This window comes from Perkinsus marinus (genome assembly GCF_000006405.1).
Source record: "Perkinsus marinus ATCC 50983 genomic scaffold scf_1104296931384, whole genome shotgun sequence".
Taxonomy (NCBI): Eukaryota; Perkinsozoa; order Perkinsida; family Perkinsidae; genus Perkinsus; species Perkinsus marinus.
The window spans coordinates 694,817-712,546 of NW_003215766.1; the positions used below are offsets into that span (position 1 = coordinate 694,817).

A 17,730-nucleotide genomic window follows, 5' to 3' on the forward strand; every position below is an offset into this window, starting at 1 on the left:
CACACACACTCCTGTTGACCGTAAACATGCCATCGAATCCATGCAGACTAAACCTAAATTTGGTGGTGGATGGTACGAGATCGCCAACGGGACTCACAAGGGTTGAGAGGAATGTCAGACCAACGATTGTCAGACCAATCGTCAGGCTAATCGTTGCCGGTGCGTAGTAGAAGACACGCAAAGAGTTGACTATGCATTTGAAGATGTGTCGAATTTGGAGTAGAAAGGGGAAAAATTAGTTACCGTGGGAATTCCGCTGGAAGATTCGAAGGATGTTGTGAACCAGGGTGTCAATTATGGATAAGGTCTTAGCGTTGATATATTAACTGTCTGCCGAATCATACAAGAAGACTTTAGGAAGGTGGTAGAAGATTAGTATGATGTACAGCAGCACAAAGTTGAGTTAAACTTCATGTGAAACACAGCGGTAAGTTGAATAATATCACAGGCATCATAGAAATCGGATAATTGTGACGATATTGTCAATTGCGATAGATTGGCCGGGAGATTAGTAGTAGAACCGGCAACTCGTTGTAGTTCTGAACCAGTAACTCGTTGTTCTTCGTCAACAAAATCAATGAATCTACGACATCACTCGCAGTAGTCATCAGAGGCATCACTTCGATTAACGTATTGACGAAGCGAACAGATTCTCCGCATGATTTAGAATCCAAATCTGGATGATGCGGCTGTCCGCTAGTAGCAATCGATCGACCTAAGGCTACGGTTAGCGCTGGTTAGCTCCTCAATACTTCGTCAGGCTGCGCGGCACAAATTTTTCTCTTCGCAGCATAAACTCCCCCGTGACCAAGATTCGGATAAATCCATGCCCTTGAGGGATTTAACACATTCTCAAGGCGCGCTTCCTTGCTCGTCCTGGTTTTTCTTCTCAAGGACTCCGCTGAGAACTCAAGAACTCTATGATGCGCCCCCTCTTGAGTACGGCCATTACATCGGGTTTCTGGTTCACATGGGTAACATCTTGAGCCTGGATGATAGTTTCAGCCTGAAACTTTCAGGTCTCCCGTCGGGTTTCGGGTTTCCCTTTCTCCGGTTTCACCTGTGTTTCTTCGTTTTCGGGAGGAGCCGTAGTCTGGATTGTACTTGCATTACAGCCATTACCCGGATAACAGCCCGAGACCCGACCTCTGATGAGTCAGTCAAAACTCCGAGTAGTCTGTAGATTGGACCGACGTGCTGCCGATTGCATGCACTTGTGCTAGCTCAAGGATGATGACTATCGATTGATGACTGTTACATCAACATGAGCCCTTTATCAAAAGATAGTGCGTTCCCTTTAGGTATGAGGCTCGTATGCATTGCATAAAGCGACAATATTACCATTTTTTTGGAGTTATTCGATCTCGATACTCTAGTGAATACATCAGAATGCGTCACAATCTCTTCCCCTCAGGTGGTGACATCTCAAGAAGCCACCTCATCTAAAATGACTTCTAGTAGGGTATTTGACTTCCTCCACTTTGATCTTCTTGACATCCCTTGGGGACAGTCTCACAGAAGCTGCGACATTACCAGTAGTTGATAGCTTACCATCGTAATCGGTCGGTAGTAATGCCATCAGCTTTCGATTCTCGAATCAAGTCGAAGGTTCATATACCATCGCAACGATGCTCATTTCTCGCTCCAGCTTTGCACGCAGAGGGCGAACGTTGTCCCAACCGCGCTGTTCATGCATTCTGCAGAAATAGTGACCGGCCTCCAAGAATTTAGTGACGGAATCTTATTATTCTCCGAGCATGTGGGTACTGCGAGCAAACCAAGAAAACAACGCATTCAAGGACGTTTTAAGGTCCAAAAATACGCAAAAACGTCAACGATTTAGAGTTGAATTAACGCAGAAAACGGATGAGGCAAAGCGTTGACGATGTAAGTTTACGCAGGACACACCGTTGTATATACATGTGAAAACTCCACACTATGAGCAGAGAAAAAAGTGAAATTTGATGCACGATGACAATCGTTGGAGGTTTTCCTATAGTTTTGGACAGAGCGTACTTAGCTTTAGAAATCTCCATCATCATGAGAATCCTCATACTGCAGGCAGCCCTGGCGTTCGGTACGGCTCACGGAATGCAACTCCAGACGAGAAGAATTGGAGACAAACTTGGCGCGATGCAACCTGAGTAGGCTGTGGCACTCTCTGCTCCTTCGAATAAGCTAGACGAAAAATGTAACCTGTTTCAGCGCACCCAGTGTGACCTCTGAGAATACAAGCCTAACGACAAGCACCCCTTCCATGCCGTTGAACGGATGGACGAAAAAGGTAAACAGAATAGACTCATCTTCACGCGAGTTCGAACCTTACCACGTAGCATTCCGAGACTATCTCGCGGGAGCCCTTCAACAACTCCATCGAGACGGGAGAGCCTGGTCGAATATGGAGTGCTGGTCTCCAGGGCACGACCATCGCTGCCTTCCGGGAGTACATATCAAAAGGCGTGAAACCAGGGTCGCAGTCGGACACAGAGCCCTGCAGCTGGGATGAGTGTGCTCTTTATGCTTGTGGCTACTGCGAGACGATCGACGGCTCTGTCTACTGCCCGGAAACAAGAATGACGGACGATGGCGGTGCCATCATGGTGGGGGAGGTTCAGGACTTCTGTACTTTGCGTCCAGAGGCGAAGTGAGTCTGTGGGGGACAGGTCTATCACCCGGTCTAACCGTTCGTCTAATGCCAGGAGCTCTGAGCTCTCGAACCACTCCTGCAGAGAGGCATTGAATCTCGGGCCAGGTAGAGCCGTCGGCCATGACTATCACTGAAGGGTATTCTATTGTAGGTGAAGTACCCCCAGCAGTGAAGCATGCTACCCACTCTAATAGCAATTCGACGTTCTCCGGTGAAAACCCGACTGTAATGGATTCCCTCGCTGCAAAGCCTGGGGAATCACTGCGTAATAAGATAGGAGTCACCACCCAGGGTGAGCACAGTCAATGGTCTAAGCGCTATGATTTTCCGTCCTTTTTCAGGCCACGTCATGTGCAGCGGAATGGTGTTCCACTTCACGCCGAGAAGACAGGAAGCACCGAGCAAGGCGTCCGCTATATCGCCCCAATCGATCTTAGTTGTCCTGATTATCTCATTACTAATAATCTCATTTTGAGATTCTCATGAACCACCCTGTGCAAAAGCACAAGCGTCCAGGTTGTCACGACTGTATTCAGCTTGCGTTGACTAGTAACAAAACAAGTGCACTATTCTACTCAACGACTAGAGCTATGTAGCTATTTACCAATGATCGTGTATTGGGACAGTGCACAAGTGAGCACCAGAAACTCCATGTTCATCCTTTGTGATCTTGCTGTCCTCACATCTCTTTCAACGTGAGGTTCTTCGGTCAGTGGTCCCATAGTTCCACCTGACATTCCAACCTAAACTGAGAAAAATAGTCTTCACCTCAGATGGACTGATCCACAGCCCTTGTCGAGGACGGGAGGAGCGGTGGTGAAACTGCTGAGGAATTCCTCCAAATCGGACGTGAACGTAACGGCAACGATAACTGGTACAAACTGAGACTTACACAAATGCTAGAGTGGAATCGTGGTGCACCACGTGTATGTGAAGAACTCGCAACGGTGGAAGTTATAATGCCTCTCGGCCTCTCCCAAGCGACGGTCATCACTCCACTTCCCAGAGCATCCCATCTGCTCACGATGAAGTCGTCTCCATCTTCTCAGAGCGACTCACACATCGAGACGATGACGAAGTCTGATCTCGCGATGGGGGAGTTGGGCTGACATATATCCTCTCGATCGAGCGGTGGGTGCTGGGAGGGATCATGTCCGAGGTCGACTGTGTGACTACATATTGCTGCATCGCTATTATTGCGCCTATCAAGCTAACTTGTCAGTAGGAGTGTGTCGGACACTTCCATTCTTATATCCTGGTACAAGAGGCGTCTTCCTGATACTGCGCTACAGGTTGTGATGCTATTATACATTTCTGGAGATACCCTATAGAAGGTCACCAAGGGACTATTCGACAGATGATCATCATCAACGGAATACTACTATATAGGATAACCCTCCCCTACTATAGACAACACAAAGCTGTAGACAGGCTCGAAAGTGGGGAGTACATCATGACGATGATAAGTGACAAAGTCGCTCCATAAATACTTGAGACACCACCGAAGGAATAGTACATAGATGGGGAGCTACTACCATGACTGTACAAAATTCGTAAAAACTCGCTATGTTGCTATGGTGACGACACGCTTTTAGTGACAAAAGACGATCTACACAGTTACCAGGGGAGACGCTCTACTCGATGAACTGGCTGACTTCCTCTTGCGCTCGGGCTCATCAAGGGCAGCCTTCGGAGTCGCCAGGTGCACACTTGAAGTAGTGCTTGAGTGAAGCTCTCCACTATTGAGACGCTTACTTCGCAACAAACGACTCGCCTGACCTAGATCACCATTCCTGAGAGAGGGACCATTCCGTCACGCGCCACGAAATACGGCCCACCGTCCAATAGAAGACTCGCTGCCCAGCTTGACCCACTGAGGGTTATGAGGAGAGGCTCTACCACTATGACAATACGCCTCCATCTCGAGGAGATAAGCCTAAAGCGCCGAACAACAATCAATTGAGTCAGCGAACAACAGGGCGAATCGGAACACAACCCCGGTAACGCTCAGCAAGAGTCCATCCCTCACCTGTTGTGGTCCGAGTATGGAGCCAGGCCGACACAATCGACACCATCCAATGAACTGGGGAGCTGTGAGACCGTACTCACGCATCGCCCACAGACCTACGTTGAGGGGTGAAAACACTGGCACTCCGGTCACCCTGTGAAGTACCAATAAGAGTTCCAGTTCGACCAAGACCTGCCTTGCAATGCACTGCTACCGCGCCTTCAGAAGAGTCGACTATTGCGAAGAAACGCTTCACTACTTCATCGGAAGGGCATGAGCCATCCTAAGGGATGGGCCAGTATAAGCACACACCAGCCGAAGTTAGGGCACGAAGGAAATCATGAGAGCAGCACACGATTTGAAAATGGCGTGGTATCAATAACCATAGCCCACCTCACCTCGAAGTTGAGATCATAGTGCCTTATTCCGTGTTGAGTGAAAAAGTCAGGGGAGTATCTTCGCTCATTGAGCCTCACCACAGTGGAGACACCAAAGTCGGGCGTTGAAAAAGTCTTCACGTAGAGGTCTGGATGGCATACTTCCTGGCCCTGCTCATCCACAAGAGTGTCGCTGGGACCTGAGTGCGCAGCTAATTTCGTGGCGCGCGGTCAGTCCTACCAGCAAAAGCTAGAATCCTAGCCGGGACAATCCAGTTCATATCGCCATTTGGAAGTTGTTGGTAGTGCTCCCATGCCTTCCGGTCAAACGTCTCCAAATCGAACCAACCTTCGCGTACAGCAAACTCGAACCCACCACACACATGTTCAAGGGTAAGGTCAAAACTGGACGCCCCAAGATTCGCATCCCGGAAGGGCTCCAATCTGATATTGTTGAAGTATTGGGCTGCTTGAGCGCCTGAAGCACCCAAAGTACGGCCCGGGAGGTATGGTCGGAGATGGGCTCACCAGTGACATCTCCTCGGTACGTGATACACAGGGAGGCTAGACAAGCTGAGGCCGCTCGGAAGCTGTTCTTAGAAGCACAGAAATGAACAACTCGACGACCAGTGTCGAGCAAGCCGCAAACGTCAGAAATGTACCTTCCGAAAGAGACGATAATACCCGGGTTAAAACAACACTGAAATCAGCAACAACATCGTCCCAACCAGCTCCCTTACACACTCCTTCAGGGACAAGCACCATACCTACCTATGGGTAAGGGCAAGGTCATAAGGTCCAAATTCTTTACCCAGAACTTGGTACTCATATTCAGAATCAGTGCAGATGTAACACCAGCCATTAGCGTCCCCTTGAAGGTACTTCCGACTGCTGTCAAGCGCCTATGAATTCGAAAAATGCATTGGAGTTGTGGACGGTAATAGTAGACCTTATATGCGGCTTTATTGACCGAAACCCAGAGGTATCTTCCTGGTATCAGAGTGACAACTGTACACTTGCTGATGAATGGTATAAGGTGCTCTGGGAAAACCTGGGGGTCTAACTGCGGTCCTGATCGATAAGCACAGAGTATCGACCCAGAGGAACCCGTTCGAGGCCATCCCACAGTGCGCGACGATGCTAGTCACACATCTCACTCATCGTCTTCAAACGCTGATTCCGAGCACCATTATGGGTGCACTATCCTGTATCGGCTCCAACACCTAGGTCCCATGCGGCTCACCTGTCCTCGTGAACCGAGGCACTACTACTTCAGCTGCTGCTGCTGGTGGTGCCACATTGTTGGTCATAGCCTCTCTGAACATATCTACAACGCTCTGATGACGGGCCTCTTTACAACTAGAAGAGGCTCCACAGGAGGTCATCGACAACGACATTGTTACATAACAACTCTGAAGGCGTCACCACTCACGGCCTCCAATGACTTCAATCGAGCTGTGATAACACAACCACAAGGGAGTTACTGAAACCTTAAAATGCACAAGTCAGAAACGAGAAAACTCTAGGGTCGGGACCAAGTGCTGGTCCGGCCCAGCTCTCCAGCTTGGAAATAGAGCTCCCTACCTTCTGGTGTTAATACACAGTCCCATCCGTCTGGCAACTCCTTGAGGGCGGCAACCGCCACCTCAGCTGCCGTCGGTGCCTCTTTATCGGTCCTCACCTCCGACGGGACATCCCATTGTGTCACACCAGTGGTGGAGTTGTGGTAGTAAGGAGTGCCATCATCAGCCTTCAACTGCTGCCACCCCTCGGGGAGGGCATTCACTGAAGCAGACAGGACGGTCGGAAACTCCCACTGAGTGAGTCCAGTATCGACTTGATGATAATAAGGAGTTCCATCATCAGCAATGAGCTCCTCCCAGCCCTCTGGCAGGCCTTTCCGCTCTCCCACTCTGCTCTTGACGAGCCCAGAATCTTCCGCGTGCGCACCCCTAGGATGCTCCCACTGTGTTTGGCCAGTCGTCGAGTTGTAGTAATAAGAAGTGCCATCATCCGCATGGAACTCCTCCCAATCAGCTGGCAAGGCCCCCTTGGTCACTGCCACGTCCTTCTCCTCAGAGACCACACTGCTCTCGGTCGGCAGCTCCCACTGTGTCACCCCTGTCGTAGAATTATAGTAGTAGGGCGTGCCATCATCCGCATGGAACTCCTCCCAACTATCCGGCAGAGCCTCCCTTGCCCTCTTGCCCGATGGGGTCTCCCCATCGCCCCTCCGACTGTCCATAGCTATAGGCAGCTCCCATTGAGTGACCCCCGTCGTAGAGTTATAATAATAGGGAGTACCATCATCAGCCTTCAGCTCCTCCCATCCCACTAGCAGCTCCACCCGCCGAGGTTGTTTCCCTGGCCGTTCCCACTGTGTCACCCCGGTACTCTCATTATAGTAATAGGTGGTACCATCATCCGTCTTGAACTCCCGCCACCCCTCGAGCACTACAGCTGTGTCCTCTCCCCCCTCCTTACTAGCTTCTATAGAGGCCTCAGCGACAGTCGACTGCGTAGTCCCCGTAACACGGTTCTGCTCCAACCCCACCGGCACCTCCTCACCTCCTCCTGGCCTCTCCCACACCGTCTTACTAGAGGCCTCATGATAGTAGTACGGGGTCCCATCAGCTGTGCGGAACTCCTGCCAGCCTTCTGGGAGTGTCCCCGGCCTCTCCCACTGTGTCACCCCAGTAGCCTCATTATAGTAGTAGCTGCTACCATCATCCGCCCTAAACTCCTGCCATCCTCCTGGCAGACTACTCCCCGTGGGTTTCTCCCACTGTGTGTGCCCAGTGGCCTTATTATGATAATAAGGAGTCCCGTCCTCAGTCCGGAGCTCCTCCCAACCCTCGGCCACTCCCAAGCCCCCCGTCTCCTCTGTCCGCTCCACTGTTGCTATCGGTCTCCTCTCAATGGGAGATGGCCTCTGAAAAGCACAATAACAACAGCTAGTCCATGAGCTCCTTACCTGCGATGGTGCTATCGTTCCAGAGGTGTGCATGGCCTCGTCAGTAGTCAGACGATTTCTGAGCCTGTTGCTGTCTATTGGCATCCACTCGTCCCACCGGGAGTCCCATGCGTCGAACCCTACCAAGACCCTGTTGCCTTCACTATCGACCTGAAGGAAGTGATACTAGACCGACATGGAGAGCGAAGGAGGAGATCCCAAGAGAGTCAATAAGGGAGGTGGCAAGGCCATCGCATGTCGCACAAGCATCGAGGGAATTAGATTTCAGGGCCTCCCAACGGCAAGGAGGTTTGAAAGTGAAGTACCACAAACTGCTCTCTTTAGAGGTTCTGTATAGTCCATTCCTCAATACTCAAGAAGGCCGACCCCAAACTACTAGCCCCATGACTCCACTAACCATCTCCTAGTTAGAATCGAGCCGGAGTTACCTCCTTAACAGTGGCATCCCACCAGAACTTGTGCCATTCAACCGAGAGCTCCGACCTAGGCTTCAGGGCTTGCCGATGAGCTTCCATCAGTCCACCTATTAAGGCGATCGATCATCTTCCCCCCTCCCTCATCCGAGGCATCCCCACCAGTTTCATTCTCCCCCAACCTCACGGGCATTCTAACCTTATGCCTCCCCGCCAAAGAGGCCCCAACAGCCGTAGACAACAGCCGACAACGTCTGTTGTAGAAGGGAATTCTGGTCACTAACACATTGGAGAAGCGCATAGTAGTGAGGCTGGCCAGCTTAGCAAGGCCATCTATAGACCTGTGAGGCAGTAGTAGCATAATACACCAATAAAACGAATGATAAACTAATGGAAAAACATAGCCACTTACCCTAAGGAGGTAAGTCACTGCAACACAACCTTCTTTTCCCTAACACCAGGGTAGTAAGTTCAAACATGATAAAGAAGACGTCAACTTGACGTCCAACAAGGGACTCACTGACCGACTCTTCTATTTGGCCTTCAGACTCTCTGTTCCCCTCTACAACAGGACACAGTGGTAATACCTACACCTCCTCGAACGGTTAAGACTACTTTGTCGTGGTGGTGGCCCTCATCTCCTCGGGTTTCCAATACTTAGATCTATACTCGCTAGACCGTAGTAGAGGCAGCTTTATAGCATCTGAGGAAGCACCTGATGAGATGGTAACAGCACCCTAGGTCCAGGCAAGTATTGATGACTCGGTAGAGGATCCCTCCCTCCTCGACTGATGTCTCCCTTGTGCAAAGTAGCCAATACCAGGCTAGACGCGGCGTCACTATCCCGACGCCGCACCTCTACTGTGTTGAACATGCTAACAGAATTGGATACTACCATACGAGTCTAGAAAAGGCCTACCGATTTCTGATAGTTGGATGGAGCTCTTGAGGCGACAGTCGGGTTTGGGGCGCCCTCTTTCCAACTAAGAATAGCTCACAGGCATCCCTACGTTGCATTAGGTGGTCGAAGTGCTCCCTAATAGTAAAGTATAACTTGCCAGTGGTAGTGGCGCCCACTTGATGCGTTTGGTTGTGGCGTTTGCCTCAGCTGCCATCCCTTTATCAACAAGTAATGAAGTCTTCCTCAATGCTTCTTGCGCTAATTCAATTTCCTTTAGGAGCTTCCTATTAAGACGGCCCTGCTACGGAGGGTGACCACACCTCCCCCCTAAGATAGGTTGTCCCTACTTGTGACGGTGGCTCCCCTATGTAGTTCCGCTGTACGCCCTTGGCCCTATCAAACTCTCTAGCTGACATCATCTCATCCCTGGCTCGCTGAGAAATCACTGATACACAGTTGAGGAGGCCCAGTGTTGGAGGAACATATGTTCACTCAGAAATAAGAGGAGTTTATGTACGGCTTCGGGTAGAAGTGATCAGAAACCAACAGAATTCCACAAAATTTCCATGTGCATATTCTCCCACACTGCTCGAAGAGGCATCAAACTCGACTAGAATTTTATCATCAATCCTTGAGCTGCGTAAGAAGGTTAGCCTCACCTGAAGAGTTGCAGCGTTCATCCCAGTGGCGTAGCAAATCTCGTCGCTGTTGTTGTAAACAGTGTTGGGAACTCCAACAGGGTAGTAACTAGCACCAGAGCATTGCTTCACGAAAGCGAGGTCCAGTGGATATTTTAAGGCCCACTAATAAGAGTCAACAATAGAACGACTGCCGTCTCTGTGTAGAGTAAGAGACGAGATTCACTTTGTAGGCTTCCAGCAGGCAGCGGTCCTCCTATGTTTAGGCAGGGAGCCCTCGAACTTCCTTATGAACTCCTCCTGATGCAGTCCGTATGATGTGGCCGTCCATGTGTTCCTGCTATGCATCTTCTTCAGATGAGGAAACTGTTTCGCAAGGAAGCCACGAGGCGTTAGGAAACTCTTTAAGAGCGCAAGAACTCGCAAGATTTTGTTAATATCATCAACGCTTTCAACGGTGCAGTAGACACACATAAGGAGTGACATCACACTAGAGAGTGCATGCGATGCATGAACTTGTCTAGTCTGATATGTGAGGCCTGATGTTACTCTCTCAGAGACCCAAAATTAGGATTGTGTATCTTCCCCTTTGACTCGAGAGCTCCGAGACTTCTCACTGCAGTGGTGCCATATGTGTTGATAGTTGTTGCTTCCATCAAGCGTGCTTAGTAGTACTCTATCACTCCAACAGGCCGATCTAAGCCTCCTAGTCGTTACTCTATCATCTAGTATCACAATAACCGTCTCTTGTTCAACGATATTGTTTTCTGTAACTCGTCATAGGATTGTGTTTGTACGGGGAGAGCTGTGGTGACTCGCAGCAGAGTGCGCCGCAGTCGTCGTAGTGGGTGGTCCATCTGAAAATCTCCTCCTGCCTCGTGTAGGCTGGTGAGCACATCCCAACCTCTGTCCGTTTTAGCTGTCGATCTGTTGTGATACAAACTCAAATCTATGCGTAAACCTGACCGCATACCTACCAGAGATCCGCTTTTCCAGAGGGGGAAATCAGTAAGTATGATGTAATAGCGTAGTAGTTATGAGTTCCGTTTGGTGGTGGAAAGGTTCAGGGTTCTAATCCTTGCAAGAGCTTTTAAGCCTATCATCGTGATAACTCGTCATGAAGTTGATGCTTATGGACAGCATTGTGCCCATCAGGTGACCGAGAACCTCACTCTCTCTCTAAACCTGAACTTGCGAGCTCCAAATCATACTGTACGCAGTCGAGCAGCTGAGCAAGTCCACTCACGAGCCCGCCAAGTTGTCTATGATGTTACCACTAAAGGTGAGCGCCCCTACCTAGGTGAACACAGCGTGTGGTGACCAGGGGCTCGCCTCAATGAGAATAAGAAGGCTGTCTTCGACATCGACATCGATCATCTACGGTCCCTAGCTAGACTCCGGAGAGGTATGCATCCAGTTGGATGTAGAGTAGAGTTGTTGGGCTTAGGGGCGGCTCAGTCTCACGTAGATAGGTGTCGAGAGGGCCGACGAGCAATTGAGGATTCCTCCTTGAGGTTTCGGCAAGAGGTGAGGGGCTGATCTCCATACCACGTTCTGAAGGCCTGGCAGGTGCTGAAGGAGCAGCAACACCTGTATCGTATTGATAAGCACTATGGTAGCACAGAGGAGGAGCGCTTCCAGCTCAAGGTTCGGCATGGGCCTCTGGCCAGGAGTGTGAGCTTGTTGACCATACCCATCAGCCACAGCTTTTATGCAGGTCTCCCAGAAGTTGCTAAGGCAAGAAAGGGATGAGGTCGGCTATCAGCGACCTGCCAAGAAGCGAGGACAGCGTGGTGGGAAGTCCGCAGGCTCCAAGAAGACGTATCTGCCGAGTTGCAGCCGCTACTCTTATCATCGAGTCGTTGGTATGCTCTATCAGGACGTGGGTGAGGAAACACCCAGGTTATGAAGACTTGGATCAATTGATGATAACTCGATCGCCGCCCTCGCTCGTGTATGGGCATCCCCATTCTAAGACCATGGGGAAGCTCTCGGCCGTGCGCTCATTCTTGGAGACTCATTCAGCGTAAGGGCTCCTAGGCTTTAGTTGGGCGGAGCGATGCTCGAAATGTAGGTATTCGGACCGGCGCTGGCTCCAGCCCATGTCCCTGCCCATAGCCGGCTATAGGGTGTATTCTCCGCTCACCGAGAGGCAGGGTTTGCTCTTGCCCTATCACAACTCGAGAGATAACACCACAGCACACATAGCTGCGGCTAGTGGGAAAGTACCGTCATGGTGTCTGCTCTTTTCGATCACCTCCATCGTGCTCAGGCTGCCGTTCTCGAGAAGCTACTGCAGTCCTCGAGTGGGAGTACTTATCCATACATGTTTGATGCTTCTGTCAGGTACCAAGTCCGACAGTGGTGATCTCATTGTGAATGCTGTGAACAGCGATGGCGCTACGCCCCTCCACCTAGCTGCCGACGGAGGTAAGGAGTTAGTCGGCTGTGACAGCAGTGTTGGCCCTCAGGAAGACTCTTATTGGTGAACCTTCTACTGCAGCACGGAGCAGATGTCGGCCTGACGACCAACGCTGGTGACACGGCACTTAGTATAGCAGTGCAGAGGAAGCAGTGGATCATTGCTGGAGCTCTTGTTGAGCACGTCGGGAAGGTAGACTACCTCCACCCTCGAGTGGCTGTTCGTATGCTTACCCTCACATAAGGGCTATATTGAAGAGGAGGCGAGGGAAGGGGAGGTCGACATTGTTGGTCGGAAGAACTCACAGGTGAGCTCCTAGGTGTACTGCCTTGTCAGGGCTCCTCAGGGGGTTCGCCCGATACACTATGCTGCATGGCATGGCAATAAGGATATCGTGGAGTTACTTATCGACAGTTCAGCAGATAGTGACGTAGAGGACCCCTTTGGGTACTCGTCCAGGCAGCTGTTGAGTCGTACACTGTCGGGTATTAGGAACACTGCGATGACCATTGCCGCTTACTGGGGGGATCTGCCCGTGTGTGCGTTGTTGCTATCGAGAGGAGCAGCGAAGGACTCCACCAACTCTCAAGGTGACCACCGCTGAAAATTAATCGTCTTTTCTACTACTCCAGGGCTAACACCGTTGCATGTAGCAGCAGGCAACGGGCATATGGACTGCGTTAGAGCACTTGTCGATGCTGGAGTGAGTACGTTGCTGGGCACTCTGCGGTGATCGCTCTCGCTCAGGTAGATATCAATGGCATTCCAGAGAAGGATAAGGCATGCGCCACTTCAGTTGCCTTGGCGGCCAGATTGACACCTCTGCAGAAGCAGGTTCCGACCCCTGCAGAGCTGGCCTTGCTCCATGGGCATCTGAAGACCTTCGAGTAGCGCCCACTGGCCTGATCTTCTTGATTCAAGCATAAGGTACCTGATAGCGCGCGGTGCTGCTGCTGCTGCTGATGTCGAGGAGGCTGTAGAAGATGTCATACCGCGTCCCTTGCCCCCCATAAAGGCTAAAGTCAGCGCCCCTGGGAGTAGGCCAGCGACCACCTCAGGTGGGCGAGCTTCTATTGACTCATCTCTTCGTCATGTCGTTGTTATGAAGGTCGGCAGAGGTGGCGGGGAGGCGCACAGCGGAGCCATCTTTGTGAGGGTGAACTGCATAAGTTCCCATGGAGTGATCCTATGAGGAAGGAAGAGATCATTCATTCAATACAGAATATGAAGGTTTGGCCAGCTAGTAGGGACCTTCGTGGTATGGGTTTTCTCGAGCATCATCCCCACAGGTGTCGGTATGGACACTGGCAGCCTCTGGGTGGTCGAGAAAGGTGGCCAACAGAGGAAGTCCAACAGGCCACGGAAAGGTCGCCCTGTTACTGCCGCATGATACATTATCAGACCTACCGTTGTGGTTCATAGAGTGTTGTGTTGTTCAGTTAGAGCTGATCCCCATCACCAGCTGTGGATGCTGCTGCTATTAGATTCGGGAGTGTGTCGAGGAGGATGCTGTTCTCTTCGGCAGTAGCAGCTGCTGAAGTCTTGAGACACTCGTACGAGTTCAGAGGTGATCACCTTGTCCTCAATTCGCAGGGCATTCCTGCGAGTTCCTAGCTGCCGTGAGTATGGCCACCTCCAACTGAACCCTACAACATCCTGAGAGCCCTTGGTAGGGGAGTGTGTGAAGTACACAAGCCTATTGGTAGCCTGGGAGTTGGTGCCCTTCCATGTTCAACGATGACTCAAATGATGTTGAGCAGCTACCATCGAGTCAACGGGGTGTCACCACCGTCAGAGGTCTCTAATTGAGCCATGTCATCGTCTCGCCTCGATGCGCCTACTCCCGCGAGAAATAGTGATTGATGCTACTATCTGTGGGGGTGTTGCGATATGACTTGCCACAGCGCACGCGATTGATATCGATTCCGTAGGAACGCAATACTGGCTTACTGTCGCTACGTTTCATGACTTTATCACTTCGGCGTTGCCCGGTCCATTCCATACGTACTAGGTCGTGATTGATCAGATGGCTGCTGGGTTAAACCCAATGGAGAATAGTTGATGTATGGGTGCATAGGAATATCGGTCGAGCTTTTCCACGATGGATCGTTGGTGGCTCATCCGCAAGGTAAGGCCAGAGGGAGATAAGACAGTCGTGGCGGTTCGTGGATGGGCCCTCTATGGTGATGATGATTAGGCCAATGCCACTGGCTGTCAATATTCAACTGTCATCGAACGGTTACTTCGAGAATACTATTATGATCGACAACAACAAGAACAGAGGATGCTGAACTGTGAAATCCTCCAAGCGTGTGGTAGGTGCAGATCTTTGTGATGTTCACTACGGTGTGAGACAGACATGGATGGGATGTTCTACTAAATCTTCTCTATCGCCGCGTTAGTGGAGTACATCGGGATAAGGAGGCGTCAGTGATCCATCGTGGAGGTTGATCGATCCGCTCGAGCCTGCACTAGGCTTCTATCAACGTAGGCCTAGTCTGACGACTGAGCTCCGCTTCGGTGATAGGGTCAAGGATATTAATATGCCCACTGATTGTATCGATCTCTCGGCATCTTATGTCGTGTATTATTCCTAGCCAACGAGTCCATTGGGCGTCTGCCTGTGCTTTCCTACTCCTACTGTGGGACCGGGGTGCGTGGTGTCTTTACTACTAAAGTTGTTTTACACTCCCTAACATCTACATCTAGGATGGTGACTATCTACCACATAAAAGCTTCTCTAGGCGTCTCCAGCCCCTTCCCCGTCTCGTCGGACTCCAACTTCCTCGTTTGCTACTATCACGTCTCTCCCTGCTTGCCCTGCCCAAGTAGCTGTTCCTTTTTTAACAGTGGATGCCCCCGGTCCACCACCCATGGAGCCTAGTCATGGTATTCATGGTGTTCTCGCTCCGGTCAGCTTTGTCTGTTCTGGACCTGGCCATTGTGATACCAACCGCACCTAAGGAGACCCTCAGGCGTTGCAATGTTCGGGACAGTTGGAAGTGGCAGTTGAAAAAATACGGAGTAGGCCACAACTCCTCGACAACTCCATCATCTACGTCGTTTCAGAGTGCTGGCAGTAAGAGGTCGATAAAACTCTATTTCATCATTGGAGATAGCACTGGGCTCTATGCTAGCGACAAGAAGACTTTGGAGGAGGAGAAGAATCAATACGGTAGAAGGTCTTGGTAGCGGTGACCATGATTAGGCGAGCGTGCGGTATAGGTGACATTCATGAGCTACAGGGCTTTACAGATGAGTATGATCGTCTCGGGGAGAAGATGTTGGAAATCTTCAAAGTGTGTTCTGGTATATTTGGAGAGTAATGGTGACGAAGACTTTTATGAAACCACCGAGTGCGGCGTTGCTGCAGGTATAAGCTTCTGCTGAAAACGGACACAGACAGCTACATTCACGTTGATAGGCATGTCACGTTGCCCGAATAGGTCTCCAGCACTTGGCCGTCGCTTAGGTTGGTCACTCTTCTTGAGGAGAAGGAGGCCTTCGACATCCCTAGGGTATATGCGGGTACGTTCTGGGGTGGTCTGCCTATCCTTCAGCCGTCTCTAAAGGAGGCTACTGGCATGGAGAACTACCCTGTGAATGCCCGAGGTGATAAGCCCCTTCCCATCGACTGGGACGGCGCTATCTCCTCAGGAGCTGGGTATATTCTCTCACGAGACTTGGTGGACTTGATGGCGAATACCCCTGTACCGTTCAAGCACGTCGAAGCGGAGGATGCTATGATTGGCACTTTTCTCGCCCCTTACGAGTAATCATCGTAGGTCCTCGAAGTGATGCTATTGTAGGCAGGGACCCATCTGGCTTTGAGAAATAACACCTCCTAGGGGTTGATAACTATAGAGAAAATACTCCTCACGTGATGACATTTACTGATGAAAAACTGATTGAGTTCCCCCAGGGAACATTATAGGTTCCTGGATGATTACCTGATCGTAGATACACCCGCATCGACTTCAACGTATGCCCCTTGACCCCACAGTGCGGTTGTGCTATTACCTGCAACACGGACACCCAGTAGTCACTGCCGTTAGCTCTGTATAGGGTATAGGGTACTCCTTCAGTGAGACGGCTGAGAGCGTCTATCAAGTGGACCATTATAATACTCCCGAAACTCTACGATGGAAGCAAAGACGATATGAGCTTTTCGGTGATTCGTGTTGGCGAGTGGACTATCCTGCAGAGTCCTCATGTGGGAGGGCTGTCCTCAGGGCGAACTCGCATGAGTGAGAACCCCATAGTTATGCCTAGTGATTTGACTCTTAGATATTACTTTGATGCTGTCACTACTGATGTTCTTCATGAGGGCATCATCGTACCTGACCATACGAGTACCAGAGTTGGAGTTTGCCAGACTTCTTTCGAATGGCAGACCTCTGCTGATTGGGGTCCATGCTCCCGAGAATGTGACGGGGGGATCCGTACCAGGTTGGAATTCCTCATCGATAGCTGCTTTACAATTATGTAGCTCTTTAGATGCGTACACTGTACTGGCCCTTCCGGGTATGCCTATGATCATATAGATTGTAATGCTTCTACTAAGCCATCTGCAGAGGAACCCTGTAACACCCACTCCTGTTCGACGGGGGACTTCATGAATAGGAGTGGCAATTCATGGAGGGCATCCTCAAGAGGCTTCCTCCTATTAATCTTGTCCCTTGTCACTATTGGAGTAGTACTGGCCGCCGGAATCTGCATGTATGTGATGAGAAGGCGACGCAGTGGAGGCACTGTTCCGATCGGAGACTCAGCCCCTCAGGAGTGACCTGCGGATGTATCATGGGCTTCTTGCCACTATCATCATGGTGCTCCTGCCGGCTGCCGCCATATGCAATTCAACTAGTGTGACGTGAGCGGGTCCATCTGGAGCCTATGTGACGACTCAAGGCTTTCTAGTGTACTGTTGCTGCTTTTGGCAGTATTTGGTAGAGTAGGGTGAGTCCACCTCTACCAGTGTGATCTGTAGGGGTATCATATAATCTACTACTTCTACCACCACCATCATTGTTGAGTTATTGTTGCTGTTGAGTAGGGTGCTAATGGGGTGCTAATGGAATCATAGAGTTGCTGTAGGTGATATCTCCTACAGAGGGAGGCTAGACGGAGACTACACGGGTAGTCTGTGGAGTTCGCTCTTGCCATGGGAATTAATAGAACCCCAGAAGTGACTCTAAGCCTTTGAGTCACTTGTCGGGTAGTTTACAACAACCAAGGGCTCAGAGTCGAAGCCTTTGGTAGGGATAGAGAGGACGTATTGGGATCCTCTTATACCACCGCTCATTGTCAAGGTATCAATAGGTTCAACTAGGTAAGATGCAGAATAGGTCCA

General features: G+C 50.6%; 5 protein-coding genes across 5 annotated transcripts; 3 read left to right on the forward strand and 2 right to left on the reverse strand.

Moving 5' to 3' along the window:
- Positions 1 to 4,460: 4,460 nt before the first annotated feature.
- On the reverse strand, positions 4,461 to 5,861 carry Pmar_PMAR005330 (CDC14 phosphatase,, putative; the record flags this gene model as incomplete). Its single annotated transcript, XM_002786577.1, has 7 exons — positions 4,461 to 4,583; positions 4,677 to 4,771; positions 4,821 to 4,938; positions 5,054 to 5,232; positions 5,274 to 5,510; positions 5,561 to 5,694; positions 5,800 to 5,861. The coding sequence occupies 7 exons, from the start codon at positions 5,859 to 5,861 to the stop codon at positions 4,461 to 4,463; spliced, it is 948 nt and encodes a 315-aa protein (XP_002786623.1).
- Positions 5,862 to 6,554: 693 nt separating this feature from the next.
- Positions 6,555 to 8,090, reverse strand: Pmar_PMAR005331 (hypothetical protein; the record flags this gene model as incomplete). The annotated part of the gene is made up of 2 exons (XM_002786578.1): positions 6,555 to 7,964; positions 8,007 to 8,090. The coding sequence occupies 2 exons, from the start codon at positions 8,088 to 8,090 to the stop codon at positions 6,555 to 6,557; spliced, it is 1,494 nt and encodes a 497-aa protein (XP_002786624.1).
- A 2,819-nt stretch (positions 8,091 to 10,909) lies between these two features.
- On the forward strand, positions 10,910 to 12,076 carry Pmar_PMAR005332 (hypothetical protein; the record flags this gene model as incomplete). The annotated part of the gene is made up of 7 exons (XM_002786579.1): positions 10,910 to 10,966; positions 11,114 to 11,240; positions 11,283 to 11,363; positions 11,406 to 11,485; positions 11,528 to 11,632; positions 11,676 to 11,844; positions 12,033 to 12,076. The coding sequence occupies 7 exons, from the start codon at positions 10,910 to 10,912 to the stop codon at positions 12,074 to 12,076; spliced, it is 663 nt and encodes a 220-aa protein (XP_002786625.1).
- Positions 12,077 to 12,191: 115 nt separating this feature from the next.
- Pmar_PMAR005333 (ankyrin repeat domain containing protein) lies at positions 12,192 to 13,271 on the forward strand (the record flags this gene model as incomplete). Its single annotated transcript, XM_002786580.1, has 7 exons — positions 12,192 to 12,264; positions 12,305 to 12,388; positions 12,430 to 12,593; positions 12,727 to 12,827; positions 12,873 to 12,970; positions 13,013 to 13,083; positions 13,128 to 13,271. 7 exons carry the CDS (start codon positions 12,192 to 12,194, stop codon positions 13,269 to 13,271), a joined length of 735 nt encoding a protein of 244 aa, XP_002786626.1.
- Positions 13,272 to 15,275: 2,004 nt separating this feature from the next.
- On the forward strand, positions 15,276 to 17,709 carry Pmar_PMAR005334 (beta-1,3-galactosyltransferase, putative; the record flags this gene model as incomplete). Its single annotated transcript, XM_002786581.1, has 9 exons — positions 15,276 to 15,404; positions 15,450 to 15,555; positions 15,606 to 15,702; positions 15,853 to 15,992; positions 16,038 to 16,152; positions 16,341 to 16,418; positions 16,466 to 16,627; positions 16,668 to 16,829; positions 17,700 to 17,709. The coding sequence occupies 9 exons, from the start codon at positions 15,276 to 15,278 to the stop codon at positions 17,707 to 17,709; spliced, it is 999 nt and encodes a 332-aa protein (XP_002786627.1).
- Between the last annotated feature and the right edge of the window lie 21 nt (positions 17,710 to 17,730).